This window comes from Sceloporus occidentalis, unplaced genomic scaffold (assembly GCF_023333645.1).
Source record: "Sceloporus occidentalis isolate IW3139 unplaced genomic scaffold, rSceOcc1.0.p SCAF_2, whole genome shotgun sequence".
In the NCBI taxonomy this organism is placed as follows: domain Eukaryota; kingdom Metazoa; phylum Chordata; class Lepidosauria; order Squamata; family Phrynosomatidae; genus Sceloporus; species Sceloporus occidentalis.
Window position 1 is genome coordinate 9,793,493 of NW_028316982.1, and position 15,060 is coordinate 9,808,552.

General features: G+C 42.5%; 1 protein-coding gene across 5 annotated transcripts in view; it reads right to left on the minus strand.

The window, feature by feature from the left end:
- Positions 1 to 15,060, minus strand: part of EPHB3 (EPH receptor B3) — a 155,777-nt gene that overhangs the window by 42,347 nt on the left and 98,370 nt on the right. For all 5 annotated transcript variants that reach the window (XM_089508727.1, XM_089508728.1, XM_089508725.1 and 2 more), the window contains 3 exons: positions 7,104 to 7,259; positions 2,033 to 2,368; positions 666 to 790 (listed from right to left, as the gene is read on the minus strand). In XM_089508727.1, coding sequence (XP_089364853.1) covers positions 666 to 790; positions 2,033 to 2,368; positions 7,104 to 7,259 — 617 coding nt within the window. The remainder of the gene's footprint in view (positions 1 to 665; positions 791 to 2,032; positions 2,369 to 7,103; positions 7,260 to 15,060) is intronic.

A 15,060-nucleotide genomic window follows, 5' to 3' on the forward strand; every position in this document is an offset into this window, starting at 1 on the left:
GTTTGTTTCAAACACAAAGTTATTAAACATATCCAGGATAACCTAAACAGCACTTAAAATGTCTTCTTGAGACATTCAATATTCTCTACCTAAAAATGGGCTTGTTGCCTTACAAAGAATGGAGATGACCAGGTTCTCAAAGGAAGTATCTGTTGTGTTGCTAATAGATTTTTAATTTTATTTCTTGGATTTTAAGATGCTTTGTCTCCCAGTACCCACATGGCTAAAAGGAGGACTGGCTTACCTGCAAGGATATCCCTCTATACCATCTTAACTAAGAACATCTTGACAAAATGCAGGCCTGTGACTAACGTTGTCATAGCCTGGAGAAGAAACTAGTGGAGCTTTGAATGCTTGCAATATGTATTTTGTACAATTTGTTTGACCAATAAAGGTAATACTATTTTGTGGATTTTGGAAATTATTAAAAATACAGTATTGTGTATAAAATTGCCTTCATGTTTAGACTTGGGTGCTATCTGCAAAATATCTCATTATATAGGTACAAACATTCATATATATAAATCTGAAATCCCAAACACCCCTGGTCCCAAGTATATTGGATAAGGGATGATCAGCCTGTACTATGTATCATTTGTCCTTGTGGACAAGCTCCAATCCTAATGCTTGATAGGATTAAATCCCTGCTAGCAGATCAACTTTACCTTCTCAAAGTACTTGATCTCATAGTCCAGGATGATCCCATTGGGTTGTTTGGGTGGTTCCCAGGAAAGAGTCATGCTGCTTCCAGTGCTGCCATGTTGGTGCATCGTGGGAACTGCTGAAGGGGCTGCAGAAAAGATAGAGGAGCTGGGTGTTAGCTTCCCTCTTTTGTAACAGAAATAACAGCCATGCACCAAACACCAGTTGCGTTCCTTGGCAGAACTAAAGAGGTAGCTTGTGTCTTCGGCATCAGCCATAAACCCTATACAGTACTAGGCCTTGGGGAGAAACTTTGTGCCATCTTTTAAGGCTTGGTGGGTGGCTGTCGAAGAGCTGCACTGGGCCCCCAATAAGTCTTGGAGGGCCACATCCCTTACAAAAATAAATAAACCAGTTTTTGCCCCAATTTCCACCCAACACTCCCTACAGTTTTGGGCTCCTCTAAGTTAAGAAAAAGGCCCAGGGGCCCAGGAGACCACACCCCGAACATTTTTTTTGCAACAGGAGATGGTATGGAAGTCACTTCCAGTTCACTTTTTTTAAGGCCTCTCTTCGAGGATTACCTTGCAAAGTCAGGAGGCAGAAGGCTCCTGTAAGCACCAGCTGAGAGTGCTTCACTCCTTCCTCAGGACCACTCAAAAGGAATCAAATCCATTCAAGAGCCAAGCTATGTTTAACATAGGGGCCAAGAGTGCCATCACATTTAATAAGGGAACAGGATGTAGTCACCAGGTTGGAAGATGCACACTATCCTATGGAAGTCAAAGCCTTTTAGCTTATTCTAATACACATATTCTCAAATTATCACCCTTGTGAAAGGACAGTGCTCCTTCACCAAAAACCACAGTGTTTTCCTACCAGCTGCATCGGAAGTCTTATCTTTGGGCCTCAAGAAAGGGCAGCCTTTATAATTCTAGAAGCAATAAAGACTGTCTTTCTCTATTTCTCTTTCCCAACCAACTTTATTCACTAACTTGTTTCATTCTGTGCACGGAAGCTGATTCAAATTCACAAAAAAATCAGTCTTGTGCAACAGCTGGCAGGCCAAGATTTCAGAAACAAGGAACAGAGTTAATGTCATCCTCCCTCGCCTCTGGATGCCTCAAAAATAACCACCAACATGTTCACATTCTCTGCAATGCAGAGATTCAAAACCTTTTGTTAGATGAAAGATCAAATTCCACTCGCCAGCCTCCCCTGGATTCCACAGTACCTACAAGTTTTCAATTCAATTTTACATATTTTACAACCACAATCACAATCTTGAAGGTTCTTGTGTATCACTGGTTCAAAAGATGTTGTCTATGTACTGTTCCTTGGGACAGATTCAAGCTATATTCACCTGTGGTTTTTCCCATGCAGTACTCACCTGCTTGATTAGTGGTGATGTTCACAGAGGCAAATTGAGGGTTCTGGGGGTTTTTGCTGGAGACTCCATTCACTGCTTGGATCTCAAAGGTATATTGCGTATGGGCCATCAGGTTGCTGATGTAGATGTGCCTCTCAGTCAGACCAAGCTGGCGGGGGACAAACTCCACATTGTCATCACAGCGCATGCACAGCCGGCGCTCCACACTGCACTTCTTGCAGATGACATTGTAGAGGAGGTCATCTCGGCCACCCGAATCCCTCGGCTCACTCCATTCCAGGACCAGTGACGTCTCATTTACGTTGGATATGACATTACGTGGCGCCGATGGGACACCTGTAGTTAGATTAAGATTGCTCAAAGTGTCAAAGAAGCCTGAGTCTTTCCCTTGCTGCTAAAGACTGGGACTACTCTAATGCCTTACTCCTCCTTATAATAATGCTTTGCACTTTATACAGGGCTTTGGGAGAGAAGGAAACATTTTGTTTACTTTTCAGGTAAGGAATGAAAATGAATTTCCTAAACTCAAGCTACTAATGGGCAGCAGAATTCTTCAGGGACAGGCTTTGCTAAATATTCTTAGGAGGAAGGTTGAATTCCCCAACACTTAGTGCAAAAAGAAAAAGATCTTCTAAGGCGTTTTTGCTTTGAAACTGTTTTGCTAAGTCATAGTTTTGGATGCAAAAAAGCAATGGGTCAAGAGAAGAGAACTTCTATAATACTGCAAGTGGGTATTCAATTATACCCCAGTTTCTCCACTCTATTTACATATGGGTGAAATTGGGGGAGGTAGCACACCCTACACACTCCACATGGCATTTGGGGAACCCATATTTTCATATTTCATATCTGGAACCAACATGTTTTTGAGAGGTGATGATGACTTTTAGGAACACTAGGTAAGGTTCTCAGGATAAAAGGAGTAAAGATCCAAAGCATGTGGACGATTCAGTTAATAATATAAGCAAGGCTAAATGGGTATACTAATTTCTTCTCCCCTCCCCTCGTCCTCTGCTTTTCCTCTTGCACCAAGAATCAAAGAATATTTCATTGCTCCAAAGTAGTAAGCCAGTTCTCTCTGCCTATCCCTGCCATGTTTCCAACCAACCTCTGTGTCCACCCCGGGGTTGTCCTGATCCATTCACTGTTTTTGTCACCCTAAAGTTAAAATCATCAACCAATCCATAAACCCATTGTCTTTGGAAAGAACATCTAGTCTTTGTAACCTTGCAAGATAGCCCATCCCCAGAGGCTAGTTTTCAGGTATAAATATTGGTCTCAAAAACCTAGCCTTTGCGCACACAGTACACATAAAGTTGTCCCAAGCTGCACAACATTTATGTTCTGTGTTGCCCTCAAACCTCAGTCTAAGCCACTCCTACTATTTGTGCACTGACTACTCTTCAGATAGGTAAATATTGCCCCTCTTAAAACCCCCTCAAACTACACTCTCTTGTTTCCATATTTTCATTTTGGTTAGCTCTGGATGTGTGATTTGCTACTATATGAGTGGGTGTGATTTCACTCTGCATTTTTCTGAATAAAACGCTCTTAATTCACCCAAAACTGGGGTTTTCCTTGGTTATTACCGATACACACATGTGGCAATGGTCCTAAAGATTGCCCAGCCTCTTGCAAGGCTAATTTCCCCAACATTCAAAGTAACACTGACATACTTGGTGGGGACCCCCCTGTCGATCACTTTTCTTTGAGTAATGGGCAGGAGCATTATGATGAATATTCTGACTGCCCATTATCTTTTGGGCAAGGTACAAAGTATTGGTTATTACCTTTAAAGCCCTATATAATTTGGGCCCATAACTATGGGACTGCCATATAATCAGCTCCGTAAACTCAGGTCTGGGGGACATTTACTCCAGTCAGTCAGCAGCAGGCTTGGAACTGTTACCCAGATGACTTTTTCTTTAGCCACCCCAAAATTGTTGACCAACCTGACAGAGGAGATTCAACAGCTGGAGACACTGTCTCAAACAGCACTGAAGTCCAATTTCATCCAGCAGACCTATCCAGGTGATTTTTCAATTATGAATTTTTAAATTATGAACTGAATCTTTTTAATATGTATGCTCATGTTGTGCTCTTTTAACTATGATGCATTTTAATTGGTGTGATGTGTTTTTAACTGATGTTATGGGTCCATCTGTTGTTGTGTTTTAATCTGTTGTTCCCCACCTCAATTGAAAAGGAGAGGTGGGTTATTGTAAGACCCAGCAACCTCCAAAGTGACCCAAAGCAGCTTTATTTTGGCCTGTCTGTACAGGCCCTGTTATTAACGCTTTTGCAACCTTTTGTTTCAACTGTTTCAATACACTATATGTGGGGCTGCAATGAAAACAAATCAGAAAGGTCCATTAGTTCAAAGTAAGCTGGCCAGACTGTTCCCTGGAATTACTTGATACGATCATATTATGCCAGTACTTTGCTAGCTGCACTGGCCATAAATTTGTCCCCAGGACTAATTCAAAGTGCTGATTTGAAAGTTTAAAGTCCTAAACAGCCTGTATTCAATTTACCTTTTTTTAAAAAAAGGTCTTTTATTCTATTTATCCACCTAGGTCCTAAGGTCCATCTCTAGGTGTTCCCATGTCAAAATGAGATATTTTTGGACTATAATTCCTTAAACTGCCAGCCAGCATTGATGCTGACCGTGCTGGCTGGAGGAACTGTAGGAGGTGCATTTGAAATGCCCGGTGTTTCCAAGCAGCATTGAGGAGTTGGGAACACACTCAGTTCTTTCAGTGCAAATGTGTTCTTTCCCCCCATTCCTGATCTAAGCTCGGAGAAAAAGGGTAATGCAAGTTTACAGCACAGTCGAGCCTGAACTTGGGAAAAAAAAGCTGCAGAAAACATCACCTGGGTAGCATTTCTGACATCAACGCACACACGTTTGTGAAGCAGCTTTGCAAATATTTTTGAAAATGTTTGTGGCCCTTTTTTTAAATAATAAGGTGATGGATGAACATATAAGTGGATCCATGTGCTGCTTTAGGAAATAATTGGGGTGGGGGAGGGCTGGCAGCCCATAAGAAGCACTGGAGGATAAGCAAACAGAGCCAGTTTTCCACTTTCTGGCACGAAACGGTTAAATGTGAAATTCACTCCAGTCCAAAGCAGTGAAGTCAGCCAACTCTCAGACACTTGGATGGCTTTGAAAGCACTCAACAAATTCATGGTGGATGGGAGTATCAAAGTTGTGATGGATATGTATTCCCTTTGGTACCAGAGGCAGTATATCAGCTGCTGGGGAGTATGAGTGGAGCCTACAACTGGATGAGGGATATAAAGAATATTTGCAAATTTTCTCACACTTAACTAGAAAGCATGCCTTGACATCTTAAGACATTCTGTCAAGAACCATGTCAACTACTGCAAGATTTTTCATCCTTTTGTCAGTGGAAAAAGTCCAGCACTTTTCTCCCACAATTTTATGAAGGAAATTTTTGAGCGTGTGATAACTTACAGTATTCTGTCTGTCTATCACCTATTTATTTATCTATCTAACCCCATGTATATCACACAGAACAGTGAACGTTTTGTCAAAAATACAATTTTTGCACAAAAGACCTTTTGTCACAGCCCCAAACTGTAGAAAAATCAATGAGAAAATTTCTGGAATTTCACAGAGCAGGGAGGAAATATTTGAAACTATTTCTTCTTCTACATGAGAATGAAGTAAGTGAAGATTTATATTCCTATATTATATTCAAGTCTTGATGTCCTACTTTTGGCCTTCTCACAGACAAAAGGTAGGTCAGCTAAGCCAGGGATGGGAATCATGGTGCCCTCCAGATGCTGTTGAACTGCAGATCCCAGCAATCCTCACAACTGACTATGTTATGTTGATTAGAATTACTCAGTGGTGTAATCCAACAACATCTGAAGGAGCCCATCTGACCTCTGACTTAAAAGAATATAACATGGTGGACTAAGGGCATTACTAAGGCTACCTGCTGAACTCATGGAACAAACAATTCAATTTGTGTTGCTCATATAGCAGAAAGCCATGCTTTCATTCAGCCCAATCCACAGTCAGACCCCCTATCTGCACTGCACGAATAATCCAGTTTGACACCATTTTAACTGCCATGGGTAAATACTATGGAATTCTGGGATCTTTAGTTTGTTGTGGCACCAGAGCTTTCAGACAGAGAAGGATCATAAAATGACAGTTCCTAGAATTCCACAGGATTGGGCTATGACATTTAAAGTGGTGTCGAACTGGATTATTTGTGCTGTGCACAAAGGAGCTCTGTCTGACTGTGGATTGGTCTGAATGATTTTCTTGTACCCATGAAGGGGATCCTGTTGAACAAGACTTTCTGCTAGATAAGCTCCACAATCTGAATTTCTTGTGCCATGAATTCAGTAGATAGCCTTAGTCATGCCCTTAGTCCAGCATGTTCTCTTCTTTAGGTAAGAGGTGAGACAGGTTCCTTCAGATGGATTATTTCTGCAGTGAGGATGTAGCCAGGAATGGAATCAGATTTTGGAGAGGGCCCTGGATATATCTTGCCATTTGCATCTTCTGGGCATCATTTTCAATCATTACTCCCTGGTAGCTTTGTAAACAAACACTTTCCAAGCTTGGAGGTTAGTGGGAATCGTCCACTTGCTTGAGGTTTGTGGGTTGACGTCTTGCAGATTAAACCTGGTTTTAAACTGACATTGGCTGAGATCCTACATTGGTGCATAGAGTTCTGCATGTGCAGAATCACATGCACTTTGAAATGGAGTGCACCCATCTTTTCCTTCTCCTGGGAGCAAAGAGAAGCTGGATTTTCATTGTCTGAAATCACCTCTCCACTCCTTCCCTTCTTCATCAGCAAGGGGTCCCTCTTAGAACTGCTGGATGTGGGGCATTTTTGGTCAGAGTGCAAATGCAAGTGAATAGGTCTCTGTGCCCTTTCAAAATGATACTTACGCAAGCATACTGTAAGTCACAAGCAGGATACTAGTCACTGAGACATCTTACATTTCTTTAGGCAGAGTGGAATAATAGGCCCCAAAGAAATATTTCTCCAACAAACAGAACCTTTCAGGAAAGACTTACTGGTGCAGGCACTGTCTGGGGGGTCGGTGTCTGCTCGGAAATAGTTGTTCTGGCAAGTGCAAAGGGTGGCTGCTAAAGAGGTCGTCCGGCTGTTAGGGGGGCAGGCGGAGCACAGACCTTCCCCTTGCTTCGACTTGTAGGTGCCTGGACCACAGGCTGCAAGAGAAAACACACAGAAAAAGAGAGGTTAGCTTCCTGCACATCAGAGAGTCTGGTGTGGCCCACAATGCAAAAACATTTTTACTGCATTGCATTTTTATTGATTTGCATATACAGTGGTCCCACCACAATCACTGGGGTTTGGGGTGAAGGACCCCCATGAATGTGGGAAATGCCAAAATAATAATAAAAAACATGCCTTCATGAAATCATCTCCTCCAGAGTACAAAAATTACATTTCTGATTGCAGCTTCCAGAAATTTGGTACTCTGGGAGTTGTAGGCTGAATCTTCACTGAGGAATAATGCAGTTTGACACCACTTTAACTGCCATGGCTCCATCCTAGGGAATCCTTGGATTTGTAGTATGTGGTGGCACCAGTGCTCTCTGACAGAAAAAACTAAATACCTCACAAATCTTACAAATGCCAGTTGGCAAAATAAAACAGAATAGATTGCAAAATCTTTGCAAATTTAATTCATACTGGTCTATGATGAGCCAATCCAGTCCAAGATCCCTGTAATGTTTTTTCTTCTATCCTGGTGGTTTTAAATCTCTCTCTCTCTCTCTCTCTCTCTCTGTGTGTGTGTGTGTGTGTGTGGGGAGAGAGAGAGAGAGAGAGAGAGAGAGTCCCTCTCTCAGTTGTGGATGGCCACCATACTTCCAAAATTATGTCTCAACCAACTCTCTGACTATGGCAACCCTACTACAGGGTTTTCTTGGCAAGTTCCTTCAGAATGGATTTACCACTGCCATCCTCTGAGGCTGAGAGAGTATGACTTGCAGCTTCAACTTGCACACGATTCTCTGTGTTTTTGCTCGGTGTACTGAAAGCATTTTATTGCTCATTGCCAGTACACTGTATATGAATTTTGGCATTCATCTTATGGCCAAACATGGCTACCTTGGCTTTTTGAAAAAGGGATCTTGTAGCACCCTTTGAGACTGTGACAAAGAAGCTGTAGCATAAGCTTTCATAGACTTGGTCTACTTCCTCAGATGCACGGAGATGCAAGGTTATGCTACAACTTCATTAGTACAGTTAGTAACAAAAGTGCTACAAGGTCCCTTTGCATGCTGATATTCCAAATGAACAGGGCTACGTCTCTGAATTCTACCTCTGCTTCTTGTTCTACTTGGTGGAGCTTTACACTAGAATTTAACATTTGGAAGATGTTAACTCTTCCCTGATGTCATGTGGGATCATGTTTGTTCCTCAGCTGTACAAGGCTCTTGCCTTCTTTGGTTTTGGGGATGTATCTTTCAACTACCGCAGGAATTCTAGCAGAAAAGAGAAGCAGCTTGCGTTGGGATGCCTTCTGACCTCAGGGGTGGCCTCCATGGATTGACAGATGCAGAAGACTTGGGTTGGGAGAGCCAAGAGATTTTCCTTTTCACCCTCCAGTCCCCTGGGGCCTGGAACAACCAACCATGTTCACGACACATGGCTTGTCTGCCTGAGTCACTGCCACAGCACCTTCCTTTCCTTTCCATTCCCTTCTCTTTTCTCACACTTATTATTATTTGCTACTGCTTTCGAAAATAAATTTTTGAGGAAGAAGAAATACACAAAAGCAGAAAAGAAAAGCAAAAAGGGAGAGGACACACAGAAGACACTAAAGTGCATTTGCTTTAATAATGTCACTCCTGCCAACACAGTCCAAAATGAGTTGGTCCATCAACAAAACCTGTCACTGCAGATTCAAACTATTGAATCTGGAAGAATCGATGACACTGAAAGTTTTCTATTAGAAGTAGAACTTTGGGAAATGCTCCTATTTTTGCACTATAGCTCCCATTATCCTCCAGCCAGTATGCTGCTGTTGTTGTTCTGTGCCTTCATGTTGCTTCCAACTTATGGTGAACCTATCATTATTATGCTACAATCAGCCAAAAATACAAATGGGAAACTTGGCAGAATGCATGGCTGGTTTGTAACTCCCTTTGTGAGAGCAATGAATCAATCAGTCCAGGAAGACTTCTATTAATTATAATTTGACATTTCAATCCAAACTGGGAAATTAGAGTTAATAGCTTCAGAGTCAAGCCAGGATATCATGTTTTGAAGTTAATTTAATATGCTGGCTTATTTCTGGTTTATCCAGCGCTTGAATACTTCATTAGTATGGGGAACGGGGAGAGATGTTTGGGAAGAAAAGGCTAAATTAACAGTAGAAGCATGAGGCAGGAGAGGCAAAAGTGATCCAAGTCCATCAGGAGGAGATAGAGGTCGTGCCTACACTGGCTGGGATATTCTGAAGGCATCCTGGACCCGAAGCAGCTTCCCCCCCCCCACACATTTCCTTAGCCCTCCATTCTGACACCAGTGGCAGAGCGGGATGCATTTTAAACATCTGGAGCAAACAGGGGGTTATTTAAACCTGTTTTAATAGGTGTACACCCCAGGTTTTGCATTGAACAGGCCAGACGTCATCTGATCTGTTTGCATCAATCTCTAGATTTCAACCATGCATCGACCATGCCAGGGAGGACACAGGGGCAGGCTGGTTTATTTGACCTATGCAGACAGGGCCAGAACTGCAGTGAAGAGGCCTCCACCTCCCCAAAATTTCATTTAAGCAGAGCTGACTCTGCCTGCAGTATATTTGGAGACTTTCTCTCTGTAGCCCTGAGGACCAGAAACATTCCCGTTTCCATAAATGTTTCAACTTCTGGAAAGGTGGAACAGATACTGTGCTGCAGGTTTGGATTTCAAAACCTGCAGCATTTTATTGCAGCTGTGCCTGTTTTCCACACTCCCACCAACTCTGGGAACTGTGCTCCAAAAAAGATAATAATACACAAATCCAACCCACTGAGGGCAGGATGAGACTAGGCAGCAGTAAACAGGAAGGGTTAAGGATTCCTCCCTACATGCAGTCAGCTCAAAGGCTCAGCCCAAGTCTGCCGACCTGCTGAAGGCTGCCAAGGCAAAGCTTCCTTCATCGAGGCTAACCACAGAGAAGTGCCACAGGAATCTGGAGTGCGACAGGAAATTGTCAGGACTCCACCGAAACCAGAGTGGGTGGACTCCACTGCCCTTGCCCTTTCGCTGGGCTCTGATCAGACACACAACTCTAGCATTCACCCTCCCTTTGCAAGATATTTGACTTCTTCCCATTCCCTTTCCAGACATGCCATAATGAAGGAGAAAGAGCGTGGATGAGATACCTTTTAAAACTGCCCCATCTAGAACTGAATGCTTAATATGGCTGTGGGATGTGCAGGATAGGAGATTCTGGGAGCCGTATTCCAAAAATTCACTTTACCAAGCTCTGATCATAAAGGAACGGCAACTACATGGGGCCTTGGTATCTACTGGGGTTTAGTTCCAGGGTATCAAAATCTGTGGATGTGCAAGTCCCCTTGTATATAATGGCAGAGTAAAATGGTGTCCTTATATAAAATGGCGAAATCAAAGTTTGCCTATTGGACACACACATACACAGTCACTCCTCCAGTTTCATGGGGGATCCATTCTGGACCCCCTCGCAAAAACAGAAATGTGTGCAAAATGAGTGCACCCCATTGTTTCCTCCTCAGTTTCCCACTCGTGTATATCCGAGGGATGCGGATCTCAAGTCCGCGAAGACAGAGGGCTGACTGTATAGTATTTTCAAGCTGTGGATGCTTGAATCCAGTGCAATCTGCACTGAAAGGTTCCTAGAGTTATTATACTTTCTTGGGCTCCAGGAGATCCCAATATTATCCCCCAACTCCAGAGAGTTCGTTGATTTTTTTTATTTTTTTTTTTTGGGGACTTTGAAAAAAGGCTAAGAAAAAGCTTCCAGGTCAGGGCTGGACTTAGCTTGGGCAACAACCAGTTGTTGACCTTGTTGGTCTGCCTGATGCCCTTCAGGGCTTGTTCCCAGAGACTCATTCTTCCTTCTTTCTACCCGGCTGCTTCTCCAGATTGCTTATGGCCCAGGAGCTCAACAATAATTAACTTCTGGAATTCAGTGCCACATGATGCAATTATGCTCCTTGGCTCTCATGACTTTTCTTTAAAAAACAAAAACAAAACTACAATAACAATCCAAAAGTAATTGCACAAATTCACGGGAAACAGGCTATTATTAGTCATAAATAGCTTAGACCTCAGCGCCTGTGTTTATAGCCCTTTGCTTATAAGACTAGCAACCGGAGAAGGGGGCATGGCTCTCACCAGCATGTCTAGACTGTAAGTTTCCAAGGAGCGGTCAGGTTGGCCACTGTTGAAACTGTGTACTGGGTTAGATGGGCTTTTGATTCAATGCGGAATTGAAGGCAGTGCTTAGGTTTTAATGCCAAGATGCCATTGAGTAACAAGGACTGGCTTTTGGGCTGCATCCACATTGCAGAATTACTACAGTCTGACACCGCTTTCACTGTCATGGCTAAATGCTATGGAATTCTGGGATCTGTAGTTTTGTGAGATATTTAGGCTCCTCTGTCAGAGAGCTCTGGTGCCACAACACATAACAAATCCCAGGACTCCACAGGATGGAGGCATGACAGTTAAATCGGTGTCAAACTACATTAATTCTGCAGTGTGGTAGCAGCCTAAGACAGAGGATACAAGATGTGCTACAGAGGATACAGCTCGACAGAACCCTACCCAAGCTGTGGACATCCTGATCTTTTTGAGAAAACAACAAACAGGCATATGACGCACTTAATAAGACAAACAGGTTTATAATGACATGAATTTTAGTAGCTTGCAATACACTTCCTTCAGATCCAATATGCAGGCACATATATATAAACTTGTAAGACAAGGAAACACCACCCTCCATGGATTACACTAAGGATTTGTAAAATGGTCAAAAAAATGTTTCCCAACTACTGAGAAACTCTGACAAGAAGAAACACGGACTGATGAGAATCTTCACAGTCTGGGACTTATTCAAAGCAAAATTCATTTGTGGTTATTTTGTGCAGAAGCACATAAAATTCTTGTTGTGTGCTTTCAATCCTCCGTGCAAAGTTTGTGCAGAATAAGTCCTGAATTGCGAGTTGTTTGTGTTTGTGAAAACTTTTTTCCAGCAAGAAAAAAATTGTTAAAATTATTTGTTCCTTTCTCAGAGAAGAAAATTCATGGAATACTGCATTCCTAGGCCACACAATAATTCCTGGTGGCATCTGGTTGTGATGTTACACCAGTTCCAGTTGTTAGAATTAGCTGAAAAATTGATATATTTTGCATGTTTGGAGTGGGCTGAGGCTACGGGAGGCACACTGTCACATGTCTGTGATGTTTTTGTGTGGCCTTGGACTGAATTTTTTAAATTTGGGGATGGGGATGGGGGGGGCTTAGGACTTTAGGGGAAATAAAATGCCCCCACAATAGGGCAACATGTGGACTGGAGCTCCTACTTTTTCCACCTCTGCTTTCAGATGATACTGTACTCTATGCATCTGATGAAGCGGCTTGCAATCCACACAAGCTAAGGCTCTGATAAATTGATTCATCTTAAAAGCGCCACCCATCTCTTTGTTGTCTAGCTGTGCCAGACAAAACATGGCTAACAGACTAAATGGCTTTGAAAACTGCTGATCTAATTAATTGTTTCTTATAGCATATCACATGCACTGATGACAGAGCAATTATATCGATAAACACACCCTTGTATTGACTCCATTTTTATCAGCCTAACAGCTATGGCCCAATTTATGTTAGGAAGTTGAGCAACTTCATCCCTAGACCCAGAAGGTCCATGGTTTAATTATATTCACCCACCAACACCCTTGCTTCCCAAATTGCCACTGGCATAATCTCCATCTAGCATACCAAATTTGAAACCGGGGTTCCCTGGAGTTTGGAATATTTTATTTGATGTTTTAATTTTGATAAGGAACGCTGAGGCAATAAAAGGGAGGTGATACGCAACAGCAGCGGTCTAAGATGTTGATGTTGCTCTGCAACTTTGACAGAAACCAGTCCTGAAATCTCTGGCAACGCCCATAAGACACTGAATGCTGCCTGCTTCCTGAGCCATTGGTTTTTGCTATAAAGCTTGCGGGAAAAAGGTTCCTCACAGCTTCCTAAGCCAAATAATTTGTGCATGCACTTGACTGGGTTGCTTGCTGTTTTCAGCAGATGAAGGTCTTTTCTGTGGCTGCTCCCAGGCTGGGGAATTCTCTTCCAAGGGAAACTTGGATGACCCCTTCCTTCTTGTCTTTCTACTGAAAGGCAAAGTTATTTTTCTTCAGGGAAGATTTTGGCAACTGTTGGACTGTTGGGGCAGAGATTTTTTGAAGGGAGTGCTGAACTTTTTTTACCCAGAAGCATTTTAGTTGCTTCAGAGAAAGTTGTTTTCATATTACAACTGGTTAACTTGTATTTTTAGTATTCCAACTTGTCATGCGTGAGCTGCCTTAAGCTCCTGTTTTGAAAGAAAGATAGAAGATGATAGACAGACAGATAGATGGATAGGTAGACAAACAGATGGCGATTTCTTTAGACAAGGAGAAGCCTTCGTCTGAAACAGTTCCACTGAGTGTTGTCTCCTCTGGTTGGCAATTGCTCACCCAAGCTGGGTTGCCAGTCTCAAACATACAAGCCATGTTCACTGCCTCTGAAGCAGCACTTTGGATCTGTACAGTGGGCCTTTGGTATCCACTGAGGTTTGATTCCAGGATCCCCCAAGGATACCAATATCTGTGGATATTCAAGTCCCATTAAATACAATGGTGTCCCTTATATGAAATGGCAAAGCCAAGGTATCCTTTTTTAGATTTATATCTTCTTTGAATATTTTCAAGCTGTGGATACTTGAATCTGTAGATAAAAATCTGTAGATATGGAGGGATGATTTTCATGTGTGTCTTCAAGCATTTCACCCACAGCTTTAGTTTTACCATTACAACAACCCTGTAAGGTAGGCTATGTGAAAATAACGGCTTGTTTACACTGACCATGTGGGTGTGCGCTGGAGGTACAAATTCAAGCAAGGCACCTACTGACTTAAAGAGTACAGGAAGCGTGGGAAAGTTTTGACACCTGAGATGTTTTGGAATTGAACTCCCAGATGCTCTAGCCAGCATGGCCATTGATAGAGGATTATGGGGAATATTATCCAAACAATTAGGGAAGGCAAAAATTCCTCAGCACTGCAGTACAGTCTGAGCTGATACCCTACCTGGGTCAAGAGACTGCAAGAAAGAAGCAAAAGATCAAGGAAAAGGTGTGTGTGTGTGTGTGTAAAGGGGGGGGGGGCAATCTGTGACAAGCAGAGCTCATATTATTTTTTTGGATTATCAACTCCCTTGGAGATTCTGGACTGGCTAGTAGATTTTTGAACTGTGGTGCTAGAGAAGAATTCTGCAGATACTCTGGACTGCTAACAAGATAAATAAATGAATCTTAGAGCAAATGAAGCTCAAACTTCACCTGGAAGCCAAGATGACTGAACTGAGGCTGTTATACTTTGGACATATGAGAAGACATGACTCCTTAGAAAAGGCAATAATGTTTGGTAAGGTAGAAGGTAGTAGGAAAAGACGAAGATTGCATTTCAGATGGATAGACTCAATCAAAGAAGTCACTGCCTGAGTCTGCAAGACCTGTTGATGACAGGTTGACTTGGAGGTTTCTCATTCATGGGGTCTTCATAAGTTGAAGTCCACTTGATGGCAGTTAAGAGCAATTACTAACAAATTTTTAAAAACATTTTTCAAAAGTCAGGGACATGGGGACTTATAGTGTTAAGTATTTACACAAAGTGTCCTGCCACCCAGGCATTTGTCTTTGCTTCCCCTTCCCAGTGACTGAGAAATGGTGGTGGATTGAGGATGGGGTCCAAAGGGCATTCATCCC